Source organism: Thamnophis sirtalis, unplaced genomic scaffold (assembly GCF_051295495.1).
Source record: "Thamnophis sirtalis isolate CommonGarterSnake01/CBP01778 unplaced genomic scaffold, rThaSir2_p1.2 scaffold_1, whole genome shotgun sequence".
In the NCBI taxonomy this organism is placed as follows: Eukaryota; Metazoa; Chordata; class Lepidosauria; order Squamata; family Natricidae; genus Thamnophis; species Thamnophis sirtalis.
In genome coordinates this window covers 176417458-176432522 of record NW_028261381.1, presented here as the reverse complement: position 1 = coordinate 176432522, position 15065 = coordinate 176417458, and the positions used below count along the sequence as shown (strand labels likewise).

Below are 15065 nucleotides of genomic sequence, written 5' to 3'. Positions count from 1 at the left end.
CAAAAAAATGGGCTGAAAAAAGCCTCAAAATGGACCAAAAAAAGTCCCGAAAACGGTCGAAAAAAGTCCTGAAAACAGGCCAAAACCCCCCCCTCAAAAACGGGCCCAAAAAAGGGAGATGTGGGTGGGCAGAGCTAGGCAATATTCAGTCTATAAGATGCACAGACATTTTCACTCCCTTTGGGGAGACAAAAAGGTGCATCTTATAGTCCGAAAAATACAATAATAGGATTACCGCTCTAGCAGCAGGGCTCACTTCCTTTCAAAATTTGCTAAGGACATGGCATCACCCAGCAAGGTTAAACCAAACGTATCTCCGACAACCTCAGCTGTGACCCCTGCATAGCCCCATGGGAACCTGACAGCAGCCAATAGAATACATATTCTTGCACAGGAACAGGAAGCTCCAGTTCGAAGCCCAAGAGAGGGTACAAAAAACCCACCCACTCTCAACTCCATTTGGTCGGCTGCCCAGAATGACATGTGGGTTCTGCTTCATCATTAAACCATCTTTCCAATCAGTCTCCATGCTTCCAATGTCTCCCCCCCCCCCCCCCCGGGCCAAAAAAAAAAACCTGGAACTGAACCAGATGGATTTTTATTTCAACAGTAACAACAGCAGCAATTCCCTTAACAACGGTGGCAAGAAAGGAGACAAAACTCACTTAAAAAATGTTTCGCTTAGCAGCAGAGATTTAGGGCTCCGTCGTGGTTGTAAGTCAAGGACCACCTCTATGCAGATAGCCCTCGATTTCTGAGCATAATTAATCCAGGAATTGCAGCCATAAATCATTTGGTGTATATGCTTATGTGTGTGTTTGTGTACATGTACGTATGTATGGAGAGAGAGGGGGAGAGAGGGAGAGGGAAAGAGAGAGAGAGAGAAAGGATGAGAATGAGTTTGGGCTTTCTATGGCATTGCAGATCACAATACTAGGTTTCTTTTCCTGGAGTGGTTTTAAAAAAATTGAAAATGAAAGGGTAGCAGCTTTTACCATGGGTTTTTAAAGGGGTAAATGTCCAGTTCATTTAAAATTTTGATTTTTGGGGGGCGGGGGGGAGAGTCTAGCTAAAAATTTAAAGTTCAGGCAGATAAAAAAATGTCTTGTTTAAGGATTTAAACCCTAAGAACTACATTTCTGGCTTTTTTTCCCCCTGCAGTGGTTGTTAAGCAAGCATTAAGCAAATGCAGCAGTCTTTATGCGAATCTGTTCTTTCGAATGGCCGTTTTTGGGGCTGAAAGCCAGCATTTTTTTAAAAACCTTGCGAATTGCAGTGGTGCAGAGTGTACGATGGGTCTTAAAGTTGGGACGGCTGGGTGAGCAGAGTGAGGATTTATGATGTCTGGGGAGTGTTTTATGGCCCATAAAGCTGTTCCAGCGGACCTTCGTAACGTCGTCGCTCATAGGAGGGGAGGTTGTTAAGCGAGGCTTTCCTGCTTTTCTCTTGGCGAGGTTTTCACGCAAGGACCACGATCTCCAGCAACGCCTTAAGATATACAACTATTTATATACCTCCGCATGACCAGGCCGAGGGTGAAATTTGTGGAGGGAAAAAAAAAACAACAAAATGGCCAGCAAGCTTACAACATAGGCTAGTCCTCACTTATGACCACAATGGGGCCTAAGATTTCTGTCGCTGAGTGAGGCATTTGCTCAATGAGCTCCGTTCCATTTTACGATTTTTTTCTCCTGCTGTTTGTCTACGGGAATTCTCAGTCAGGGTTGTCCCAAAGGTGATTTATTTTTATTTTTTTTTGCCAAGAGGCAAATGAGATTTTCTGGTTTTTCTTTGAAGACGTTTTGCTTCTCGTCCGAAAAAACTTATTCTGCTCCGATTCTGTCAAGAGTTCGTTGCAGAAAAATCAAATCCAGAAAGCACCCACAGATAACCGATTCAGCTGGATCCATTAACTTCTTTATATACGTAACGGATGAATAAATGCACAATACCAATATAGGTTTTCTCCAACATGGTAGTAGTTACAACAGTGTTTCTCAACCTTGGCAACTTGAAGATGTCTGGACTTCAACTCCCAGAATTCCCCAGCCAGCATTCGCTGGCTGGGGAATTCTGGGGAGTTGAAGTCCAGACATCTTCAAGTTGCCAAGGTTGAGAAACACTGAGTTACAAGCAAACACAGGCGGTAGCAACACAGCAGAGAGGAGGTTTCAGTTCAGAGTTCAGAGCAGACGGAGTAGTTTCAGTTCCGATTCTCAGCACAGACTCAGATCTGTTTAAAGCTCCCATTGGCTGATTTAGTTGCTATGCCTATTTATTGGCTGGCCTTGTTACCATGTCTCTCCCAGTCATGAATATTCTAACAAACTTCCCTACCGACTCAGGGCGGAAGCAGCTTCTGGGACGAGAAACGAAAGGTCTTCAAAGAAAAACCAGAAAATCCAGTTGGCTGTTAAAAAACAAAAAAAAAACACCTTTGGGTTTTCCTGCCGTGGTTGTTCAGTGACTCACCGCAGTTGTTAAAATTAGCAACGCGGTTGTTAAGTGAATCTGGCTTCCCCGTTGAAATTGCTGCGCCGGGAGGTCGTAAAAGAGGATCACATGACGCACCCCCCGCGGGGACATTTGTGCAACTGTCACAAATACGAGACAGTGGCCAAACATCTGAGTTTTGATCAGGGGTTCACGGAGATGCCGCAACGGTCATAAGTGTGGAAAACAGATGTAAGTTTTTCAGTGCTGTTGTAACTTCAAACAGTCACTAAATGAACTGTCGTAAGTCGAGGACTACCTGTACAGAATTTAACTGTGATAAGAGCCACTCCCTATCTTTTGCTTAGCTAATTTTTCTTCTGTTAATGGGGTGGAAATTTTTTAGGTTCCACTGAAGAAAGCTGTATTTTTTTTTTAACTTCACAAGAATTCAAGGAGTCCTTGACTTACAACCACAATGGAGCCCAAAACTCCCATCGCTAAGCGAGGCAATTTTACAAGCAGTCTTGCCCCCATTTTACCACCTTTCTCAGCCACCAGTGTTAAGCAAATCAGCACAGTTGTTCAATTACTAACACGGTTGTTAAGTGAATCCGGCTTCTTCATTGCTCCTCAGAAGATAGCAAAAGGGGATTGCGTGGCCCCGGGTCACATTGCGACCGTCACAAATACGAGTCAGTTGTTGCCAAGCGTCCGAATTCACATCACGTGAACGTGGGGGTGGTGCAGTGGTCGTTAAGTGTGAAAAATGGTCCTAAATCATACTTTTCTCAGTGCTGTTCTAACTCTGAACGGTCACTAAACAGAGAGTCGTAAGTCGAAGGTTACCTGACCGATCTATCATAGCCCTGAGTTTACACATTCCCTTTCCAAACATTTTCTTTAACGTCACATCACAATCCAGAAAGCAGTTTTGTTCCTTCACGTGGACAATCAAAACAAGTGGCTTCCTTCATCAAAGGAAAAAAGAGATTAGCTATTGCTGTTAGGCAAAGCTTGTTCATCTTTTGAAGATAAAGAGATCAATTCTTGGGATGCTTTTTTTTTTTAAAACAAAAAAAAACAGAGATAGAGGTTATTAAATAGCTTCCCTGAAAACCTCGCTTGAGCTGGAGAATCACAGAGTCACAGAACAGAGAAATGCTGTGAAAATTCAACAGCTTCACACAAAAGGCAAGACAAAAAAGTGAGGCCACAACAGCACTTCATGCAAAAAATAAGACAGAAGAAACCAGACCGAAGTTTAAACGGATTATTTTCCTTTGGAAAGAATTATAGCTACGGGGTACTGATATTTCCATAGGTGAACAGGTAGTCCTCAACTTACGACCCACAGTTGGGCCCTAAGTTTCCGTTGCTAAGCAAAACAGTTGTTCAATAGAAACAGCACTTGCTTTGCAACCCCCTCAAAGAGGTTTTCGGAGTCGGCATCTTGCCCCCAACAATCTGGGTCCTTTTCTTGCCACGGTCGTTAAATGAATCATTGCAGTTGTTAAATTAACAACATGGTTGTTAAGGTAAGCTGGATTCCCCCTTGATTTGGCTGGCCAGGAGGTCGCAAAAGGGGACGCTGCAACCGTCATAAATACATGTCAGCTGGTAAGTGTCTGAATCTGGATCACATTGACTGTGGGCATGCTGCACCGGTTGTTAAGTGTGAAAAGTGGACGTGAGTACATTTTTTTCAGTGGTGCGGTAACTTCGAATGGTCACTAAATTAACTGTTCTAAGTCAAGACGTATATGCCCTATGAAACTCACTCTGCTCAACAAATGTGTAACACGCAACTTTCAAGTTTTCACAAAAAAAAACACTCTTCACTGTGTGTTTCCAACCACTTTCTGAACGGATTCAAGTTCAAATCCCAACAATTCTCCAAAATCCCAACTATTCTCCAAAGCACCTGAGGGCAGGACAAAAAGCAATGGGTGGAAACTAATCAAGGAGAGAAGCCACTTAGAACCGAGGAAAAATTTCCTGTGAGAACAATAAATCAGTGAAAACAACTTGCCTCCCAAAGTTGTAAATGCTCTGGAGGTTTTTAAGAAAACACTGGAGGTTTTAAAGAAAATGTTGGATATCCATTTGTCTGAAGTGGTATAGGGCTTCCTGCCTAAGCAGAGGGGTTGGACTAGAAGACCTCCAGGGTCCCTTCCAACTCTTATTATTCTATTTTAATTCCAAACCACTTTTAACAGATATTAAAACCACTAAGCTGCTTTTTTCCTAAATAATCTACCCTTCGTATTTTTAAAACCTTGTTTACAATCTATATTACCGGTGACAATGATCAGTGGCTGGATCCTCTTAACTTTAATGTAATTCTAGTTAAAACTGTTTCACCTCTAGATATCTTGGAGCGTTTCTTGACTGATGTACTTTTTAACTGTGACCGCTTTGAGTCAAATATGCTGCGAATAGCAGCTTATTGAGTCGGCTTCGTAAGACCAAGTATATACTGTAAAGTTTCAAATCACTCATATACTTTATTATAATGCTGCGAATAGCAGCTTATTGAGTCGGCTTCGTAAGACCAAGTATATACTGTAAAGTTTCAAATCACTCATGTATTTTATTATAATTTAGCCTGCCTTAATTAGGAACAACGAAGTCCATGGAAATGAACACTGAACAGAAAGGGGTGGGGGAGCCAACTAATTAAAATAGGCATTAAAACAAAAATCCCTCTCGAAAGCACTGTGAATAATGAAGCACTGTTCTCACCTCCAGTTCTCCATGGAAGATTTAGCTCTCAGTATACGGAGAGGAAGCTGAGCCTCTATACTTCGATTTATATAATTAATGTATTTTACTTTTATATAATACAGGCCCACGATTACTCTAACCAGATACACAGCCTGATGACAGAGAAAAATCTGATATATATATATATATATATATATATATATATATATATATATATATATATATATATATATATATATATAATAATTTAGAAAAGATGCGAGCTAAAGTTTTTAAGTTAATGCAGGCCGTCCCCAACTTACAACCATTGGTTTAGTGACGGTTCAAAGTTACAACGGCACTGAAAAAAGCGACTTAGGACAGTTTTTCACACTTATGACCATTGCAGCGTCATTCCCCACGATCACACGATCAAAATTTAGACACTTGGCAACTGGCATGTATTTATGACGGCTTTAGTGTCCTGTGGTCACGTGATCCTGCTTTGAGACCTTCTGACAACGAACGACAATGGGGAAGTCAGATTCACTTAACAACCCTATTACTAACTTAATGACAGTGATTCATTTAACAACTGCTGCAAGAAAGGTGGTAAAATGGGACAAAGCTCACTCAACAACTCTCTGGCTTACCAACAGAAATTTTGTGACTCAATTGTGATCATTTACTAATTTAGTAACTGCCATGTTTCACTTAACAAGTGTGGCATGAAAGGTCGTAAAATGGGACAAAGCTCACTTAACAACTCCCTTGCTTAGGGATGGACATTTTTGGCTCAATTGTGGTCGTTAAGTCGAGGACCAGCCATGAGGGCAAAGGCATGTTTACCCTCACAGCTAGCATAAGTAAAGTTAAAGGTTCGCTCTGCACATATGTGCTACCTGACTCTAGGGGGCAGTGCTCATCTCCGTTTCAAAGCCGAAGAGCCAGCGCTCTCGAAAGACGTCTCTGTGGTCATGTGGCCACCATGACTAAACACCAAAGGCTGTTACCTTCCCATCAAAGGTGGCCCCTATTTTTCTACTTGCATTTTTACGTGCTTTCCAACTGCTACCCTGTTTCCCTGAAAATAAGACCTCCCCGGATAATAAGCCCAATCGGGCTTTTGAGCGCATGCGCTAAAATAAACCCTCCCCTGAAAATAAGCCCTCCCTGAAAATATTGCAACACAGCAGCAGCCATGAGGTGACCACACTCGCCACCTCCTGCACCTCAAAAATAGTAAGACCTCCCTGAAAATAAGGCCAAGCGCTTATTTCGGGGGTCAAAAGAAAATAAGACCCTGTCTTATTTTGGGGAAAACACGGTAGGTTGGCAGAAGCTGGGACAAGTAACGGGAGCTCACTCCGTTACGCAGCACTAGGGATTCAAACCGCCAAACTGCTGACCTTTCTCATCGACAAGTTCAGCACCTTAGCTACTGAGCCACAAGCTAGCATAGGAACCCCACAAAACAGGTTGTTTGGGGGCACACCACCTAGGAAAAACTGGCACACATTTGCTTTCAGGAGGCAACACAAAGACACTCCAATGGCTTTTGTCGTTCTTAAATTACGGGTAAAAGCAGCAGTCAAAAGCAGCCTATAAGTACAAAGTCCCAAAGAAGCTTTTTACAAAAGGGCAACTGAACTTCCTTGTTTTTCTCCCCCTTTGGAAACATTTTCCTTCCCATCCCAAAAGCTTGATTAGGGAGTTGGGCTAGAAGATCTCCGAGGTTCCCTTCCAATATCTGTTATTATGCTTCTTCAGTTCTAACTTCAATTATGGTAGAACTGAAGGAGCTTCTTGGGTAAGAAGGAAAAGGGTTTCAAAGGGGGGGAAAAACCTCAAAGAAAATCCAGTTGCTTTTTGGAAAAAGCATCTTTGAGACGATCATAACTTGGATGGTTGAGAATCTCCGTAGATATTAGAAATACGAGGGGTTGAATTTAGCAGGTGCTTTCGACTCCAGATATACTTTTAAAATATATATTATTAAAGCTGTCCATTTGTCGTTGTCATCCCAAACATATGGGTAAGGAAGTAAAAGTCTGAAGGGTGATTTGTCTCTTCTATCTTTGTGAGATTCCACAGGAACATATAAACATACATACATACAAACAAATATAATTCTTGACTGATGACCACAATTGAACTCAGAACTGTTTCTGGCTAAGAGAGATATATGTGAAGTGCATTTTGCCCCCGTTTACGACCTATCTTGCTGCCGCTGTTACGGAAATCGCTGCAGTTATTAAGTTAGTAACATACTGATCAACGAGTCCAGCTTCCTCATTGGCTTTGCTTGTCAGAAGGTTGCAAAAGGGGATCACATGACCCCAGGACACTGCCACCGTCATAAATATGAATCGCTTGCCAAGCGTCTGAAATTTGATCACATGACCCTGGGGATGCCGCAATGGTGATAAGTGCGAAAAAAAGATCCTGGGTCACTTTTTTCAGTACTGTTGGAACTTTGGTCACTAAGCGAACTTTTTTAAGGCAAGGATTAGGTAGGTAAGGTACATAGATAGATAGACAGATGATTGATAGATAGATATAGATTACAGATAGTAGACAGAAAGATGAGACAGAGTGAGAGAGAGAGAGATACGTAGGTAAGTAGGAAAATAAGACATACAGATGACAGATAGTTGACATATAGAGATGAGATAGATGAGATAGATAGATAGATAGATAGATAGATAGATATGATAGATAGATGATAGATAGATAGATAGATAGATGAGAGATAGATGATAGACAGACGAGAGAGAGAGAGAGATGGATGGATGGATGGATGAGAGAGAGAGATGATAGACAGATGATAGAGATAGATAGATAGATAGATAGATAGATAGATAGATAGATAGATAGATAGATAGGAGATGAGACATGATAAAGATAGATAGATAGATAGATAGATAGATAGAGATAGATAGATAGATAGATAGATAGATAGATAGATAGATAGATAGATAAGAGAGAGGGGGAGAGAGATGATCGATGATAGACAGATAGATGAGAGAGAGGGATGATAGACAGATGATAGAGAAAGATAGATGAGAGAGAGAGAGAGAGAGAGAGATGATAGACAGATATGTGAAAACATGCAGGCCTTCATCCTGCAGTAGACAGACAATGTCTAAAGTGAGGGTGATATATACACACACACACGCACATATATGCATACATATATACATAGGCACACATGTGTGTGTATGTGTGTATACACACACACACACACAACTGCAGATACAACACCAGAGCTTAGTTGAGGCACCTGACCCCCAAGTCATCTCCTGAGGGTCCCCCTCCTGGGACCTTCTGCTCCATCCTCATAGGGCTGGGCAGCCCTCTCCCTCCCCTGACAACCCAGGCTTTGTCCCCTTGAAGTGGACCAGGACCCCGCTCCTTCGATCCTCGGACTTGCCCAGAGACCATTCCCCACTTGACTCCCAGGTTTGCTGGGACCCCCTGAGCGCCCTCAGAGGGGATGAGGGAGGGCTGCATTGGGTGAACCCCCCCTTCCCTTTGGAAAAGTGGGGAGGGTCCTGCCATGGGTCGGTGACCGGAGGAGAAGGATGCCGGGGGTGGGGGGGTGGGATGGACATCGGGGAGGGGGTAAGGGGGTCAGCGGAGGCTCCCTCGGGGTCAGAGGGCGGAGCCTGCGGCGCCCGGGAGGAGGTCCCCTCCCCTTTGGCCACGCCCCCGACCCTCCCCTGTGGGGGGGCTCTGACAGAAAGACGCAGCGGGCTTTTTTCCCCTCCCCCACAACGTCCCCCGGGGGCGAAGGGAAGGCGCCCTTGCTTCGGCCCGCTCCCCGCTTCCTTCCCGGTCCCTTCCGCCTCTTTTCACTCACTCACTTTCGCCTCCACCAGCTCCGCCGCCATCTTGGCTTCCAGCGTCCAACGCGCCGGGGACAGGTGGAGGGAGGGGAGGGAGGGAGGGAGGGTGCAGAGAAAGGGGGAAGAGCCGCTGCCCTCACGTGACGAGGCCGCCGCCAGCCAATCCCGAGGCTCGCCGGCCCGCGGCGCCTGCGCAGAAAAGGCGGCCGGCGAGGCCGGCGCTTAACACCGCCAGCAAGCGCTCCGGGGCGCATGCGCTATGGCCGCCGCGGCGCCTTTTACCCGTCTGGACTTTGCCCGCTTTTCTCCCCACCATCCGCCCCAGAAGCGCGCATGCGCCTAGGAAAAGCTGGTGGGGAGGGGGTTGTCCCAGCCGGCCGTCTTCCCCTGAAGGGGGAGGGGATAAAAAAACAGACGCATGCGCAAGGAAAGGTTGACGAGAAAATGCGACGCATGCGCGTGAAGGCTGACATAAACCCACCAGGGTCCGTCTCTATCTCTCTCCGGATTCGTTCGGCCCCTTTGGCCGCGCCCCTCCCTTCGAGCTCTTAAAGGGATATGTCTCCTTAATCTGGAAAGTGGGGAAGGGGAGGGTTTGGAGTGGGGAGGGGGCTTGTTTATAACTCATTTGTATCACGTGCGTTTGCTTCAGCTTGGCAGGGAGGTTATGGAAACAAAGCCCCCCCAATCTTGGGCGAAGTAGAATTTCCTGGGTGCAAAACCAGGAAGGATCGATAGGGGGCGACAAAACGAGAGGAAAAATGGAAGTCTGTGCTGCCATCTAGAGGCCATTCTGGGGGTTGCAGCCAAGATCTTGACAGTCACAGCCAAGTGCTTGCCAGCTACAATTCAGGTTATTGACCCTTAAGAGTTGGAAAGGGGTCTCTTGAGGCCATCTAGTCCAGCTCTCCACTCAGGGCAAGACCTAAATAAGGTTGTGCCCTGAGCAGAGAGCTGGACTAGATAGCCTCAGATGGTCTCCGCTCAGGGCAAGACCTCCAAGGAAGGAGATAGGTCCACAGTCCACTTCCTGTTGCAGCCTCCTCTCTGGTTGGCAGCTTCTCCTTCCTTCCTTCAAGTTTTACCCTATTGCTTCTTTTTAATAATTATTCATTAAATGACAGATTAACAATCTGGTAATGGTTATCAACATATGGTATGAATTTATCAAGAAAAGATCTGGCCAGGCTATTTTTTTTTCAAATGAGATAACTTGTTTAGTAGACTATGGGAATGCTGGAGATGTAATATATTTTGAGTTTGGAAGAACAAAATTTGTTTGGCAAATTAATCAAATATGAAGGTTCCCCTCACACATATGTGCTAGTCATTCCTGAACTCTAGGGGGCGGTGCTCATCTCCGTTTCAAAGTCGAAGAGCCAGCGCTGTCCAAAGACGTCTCTGTGGTCATGTGGCCGGCATGACTCAATGCCGAAGATGCACGGAACGCTATTCCCTTCCCACCATATGTGGTCCCTATTTTTCTACTTGCATTTTTTTAGGTGCTTTCGAACTGCTAGATTGGCGGAAGCTGGGACAAGTCACGGGAGCTCACTCCGTTACGCAGTGCTAGGGATTCGAACCGCCGAACTACCGACTTTTTTGATCGAGAAGCTCAGTGTCTTAGCCACTGAGCCATCGCATCCCTTAATAATAATCAAGAATAAGTTGGAACAAATAGCTGATATGCAGAAAATCTTCAACTTACAATCCCTATTGAGCCTAACATTTCTGTGGCTGAGTAAGACATTTCTTGAGTTTTGCCCCGTTTTACGACCTTTTCTCACCACAGTTATTAAGTGAATCACTGCAGTTGTTAAGCAGGGTTGTTAAGTGAATCTGGCTTCCTCCTTGACTTTGCTTTTCAAAAGGTCGCAAAAGGGGATCCCATGACCCCGGGACACTGCAACCGTCGTAAATATGAGTCAGTTGCCAAGCAGCTGAATTTTGCTGTTCAAAAGTTTTATTTCTTTTAAGGCAAACATTTCATCATTCCTCAATCAGTAAGACATCGAAGTACAATTTTTTTGTATGTCAAAATAATTCTAGTTTACCACCAAATTCTTGTCTAGCCTAATATATACCCCTCCCTCCCTCCACCCTCTCCCCCAACCCCCCTCCTCCTTCCCCCCCCCCCCCCGACTTCCCAGAACCCGTACACGGTATGGATTTCTAACAAACACAGTCTAAAATCTATTGAGAAAATAAGAAATAAAGAAATTAATAACATTCTACATTGACCTTAGCTTCTTCTTACTGAACTAACTTTAAACAATTTAAATCATTTCTGATCTTGAGCATAGGCTAACTGGAATTTCTTGGTCCCATATTTATTTTGTGTATAGTCAATCCATTTTTTTTCCAGTCTCGTTTATATCTTTCATTTGAGTGATCTTTAAGATATGCCGATATTTTAGCCATCTCGGCTAAGTTTGTAACTTTCAATGTCCACTCTTGAGTTGTAGGCAAGTCTTCCTTCTTCCAGTATTGCGCCACCAACAGTCTTGCTGCCGTTATTAATAACGGCAGCAAGCAGCTGAATTTTGATTGCGTGACCATGGGGACGCTGCAGCAATCAAGTGTGAAAAATGATCATAAGTCACTTTTTTCAATATCGTTACTTTGGTCGCTTAAACAAATTGTTGTAAGTTGAGGACTACCTGTATAATTGGCTTTGAAAAATTCTTATTGACAGTTCCCTGTTCAACTGGCTTGCAGCTTTGAATGAGTTGTTCCAAAGGGTTCCTCATGTTTCCGTTGATCATGAGACGAAGAAAATGTTCAGCTGGTTTACAAATGTTGCCAAATGAAATTGTAATCCTCAGAAGACAAAAGTGCAGTGCGGATCATTGTGACAGGGTAGGAAATTGGAAATAATGTAAAAGGAAGTTTGAAATAGACAAATAATGGCATTCTTTCTCTAGGAAACCGACTCCTGTCGGTTGCAGAATCAGGAACCTCTAGACTGACTGCAGTATTTGTAAAAAAAATAAATAAATACAAGAATGCCGTGGGGTTGTAAAAAACCCCCGTAAAACACAGTTTTTAGACAACATGAAAGAGAAGTAGCATTTCTTCAAACCGCCAGAAGTAATATTTCTGCATTATTTTGCTTTCTGCACTCTCTTTGAGATGCCTTTCTGGGGGAAACAAAACTGCAAGAAGAAAAGTTTTCCAAGTACGCAGAGACCAGACAATAGTTTTATTGTGAGAATGTTAATTAAGATAAAAATAAAGGAAGGAAAGACAATTTGGTTAAAGGCAGCAGGGTGAAAATTGAGGAGACCCTGGATTTTGGGGCTGCCTTGGACCCAAAAGAAGCTGGGTATTGTGGCCTATCAGCAGACAGTGAAGAGGTTGGGGAGGAACATGGGCCAGTCCTGGAGGCTGGGGAAGGCTCGGACGAGGGCTCTGCGTTGGAGGCAGAGGTGGGGCCAAGGCTATCTGGCAGAAGAAAAGAACAGCTCAGAAATCAGGTCCGACTCGTGACCCATCAAATGCACGCTCGGCAAAAGCGCGCCGACAAAAGCGCACTGCGAAAACAGCGAAGACGAAATCAGGCCCACAGAAGCGCGCCAATAAATGCGCGTCGACAAAAGCGCTATTAGGGTTAAGGTAAGGGTAAGGGTTAGGGTTATTACGTTGTATTAAGTTGTTTGTTGATGGCGCGCTTTCGTCGGCACGCATTTATCGGCACGCTTCTGTGGGCGCGATTTCATCTTCGCTGTTTTGTCGCGGCAGTTTTGTCAGCGCGCTTTTGTCAAGCGCGCATTTGTCGGTGAACCGGTCCGACTTGGGAATAAAGCCGCAGGAGGACGGTGAATGGCCCCTCCCATAGGAAATAAAAGAGGAGTGAAAGGGGAGCGGGCTTTTGCAGGAAACAATTTTCATTCGTTTCAGGAGTGCGAAGATCTGTCCGTGAATCTCAGAGACTCTGTGCCAAAGTCTTTCCCTGCACAGCACCTCATTTGGAAAATATTTACATGGCAGCTTTCCAAGATAGATAAGGTCTGTGGTCATAAATACTCCTTTGAGAGACTCTTTGCCAGGCCTTTGCTGAATGCGAATGAGAGGGATTCACATTCGTTTAATAAAAGGGGTTTTGTTGGGACCAGGAATCTGCTTCGTGCTTTTTGGGGAAGCGTAGGGTGCAACACTGGGTGACTTTGGCCTAGTTCCTCCCTCTTTGGCCCAGGATGGAGAAGGCCAGGGCAAGCCACTTCCAAAAAAATGTTTCCAAGAAAACAGCAGGAAATGGCACAGGAAGTCAAAAGAGGAGGAGAAGAACAAGAGAAGGAGAGAAAGACGAGGCGGCATAATTTCACAGGAAGCGTAGCGGAAGCAGGGAATCAACTTTCATCAGGCGTAGTGTGTCAATCCTCAGGAACGCAGTTGAAACATGCTTGGGATAAATGCCTGTCCATCATGCGGTAATTTTTTTATTAATAACAAAATGAAAATAAATACAACAATAATAACGTAAACAATAAATAAAAATTAACATGTTTGCAAATTAATTAATAATTAAAAATAATAAAAGGGGGGGGGACTTCCCAAAAACTCAGAGGACCTGCTGGGTCCTTCTCTAACATCCATTTTCTATGTTTTCTGTACCTGTAAGGAGAAGGAAGAGAGGAGGGAGGAGGAAGATAGAGAAAATAAAAAATAGAAAATAAAATAGAAGATAATAGAATAGGATAGAATAGAATAGAATTACAGAATAGAGTAGAATAGAATAGAACAGAAAGAATAGAATAGAATTACAGAACAGAATAGAACAGAATATTGGTATGAAGAACAGAACAGAGATTAGAATAGAATAGAATAGAATAGAATAGTAGAATAGAATAATATCTGGAAGATACATTGGAGGTCTTCTAGTCCAATCCCCTGATTAGGCAAGAAACCCTATACCATTTCAGACAATTGTCCAATCTCTTCTGAAAAACTTCCAGTGTTGCAACATTCACAACTACTGAAGGCAAATTGTTCCACGGATTAATTGTTCTAACTGTCAGGAAATTTGTCCTTAATTCCAGGTTGCTTCTCTCCTTGATTAGTTTCCATCTGTAGCTTCTTGTCCTCCTGCTGTTTTGGAGAATAGGTTGACCCCTCTCCTCTCTGTGGCGGCCCCTCAACAATACAATACAATAGAATTGGAAGGGCCCTTGGAGGTCTTCTAGTCCAACCCCCTGCCAAGGCAGGAAACCCTATACCGTTTCAGTCAAATGGCTATCCAACATCTTCTTAAAGACTTTCAGCGTTGGGGCATTCACAACTTCTGGAGGCAACTTCTGTTCCACTGATTAATTGTTCTAACTCTCAGGAAATTTCTCCTCTGTTCTAAGTTGCTTCTCTCCTTGATTAGTTTCCACCCATTGCTTCTTCTCCTTCTCCCACGTGCTTTGGAGAATAGTTTGACTCCCTCTTCTTTGTGGCAGCCCCTGAGATATTGGAAGACTGCTGTCATGTCTCCCCTAGTCCTCCTTTTCATTAAACTAGACATACCCAGTTCCTGCAACCGTTCTTCATATGTTTTAGTCTCCCCTGATCATCTTTGTTGCTTTTCTCTCCGCTCTTTCTAGATGAGGAGAGAGCTGTCTCCCATAGAATCATCAAAAGTTGGACTCTGTTGGTCCTTTTGGGGAAACCTCAGTTGTCTTGGCTTATTTTGACCCATGGCCTTGGCTGTTCCTGTCAGTGGGCAAGGAAAGCCTATGGTGCTCGCCAGGTTGGTCAACTACAATTCCCAGCATCCCCGTTGTTGTCCCTGCTGACTGGGGCCATTTTAGTTTGGCTACATCCAAAGGCTTTGATGAAAGGAATGTCCTTCTGGGTTCGGCTCCAAGTGGGGGAAAAGACACTGGAGACATGGAGGCTGCTTGGAAAGATGGTTATAATGGTGGACAGGACCACATGGCTTGAACTCCTGAACAGAAAAGGTGATCACATGCTTCAATGTTGGTGGAGAAGAAGAGAAGGGCTGAGGGAGGGGCTTGCTAGGCTTTTTATACCCTGTTCAGTCCCACCTCTCTGTTTCCTGTTCCTGTGTAAGAAATGTATTCTGATTGGTTGTCA

At 44.1% G+C, this 15065-nt stretch overlaps 1 protein-coding gene across 3 annotated transcripts in view; it reads right to left on the bottom strand.

Moving 5' to 3' along the window:
• PIAS4 (protein inhibitor of activated STAT 4) overlaps positions 1–9076 on the bottom strand; it is a 44300-nt gene extending 35224 nt beyond the window's left edge. The window contains exon 1 of one of the 3 annotated variants that reach the window (XM_087703384.1): positions 9006–9076. In XM_087703384.1, the coding sequence (XP_087559510.1) occupies positions 9006–9032 (27 nt within the window). In that variant the 5' untranslated portion in view covers positions 9033–9076. Of the gene's footprint in view, positions 1–3282; positions 3772–9001 lie in introns of those variants that run through there. The other 2 variants (XM_087703385.1, XM_087703386.1) reach the window with 2 other exon arrangements.
• Between the last annotated feature and the right edge of the window lie 5989 nt (positions 9077–15065).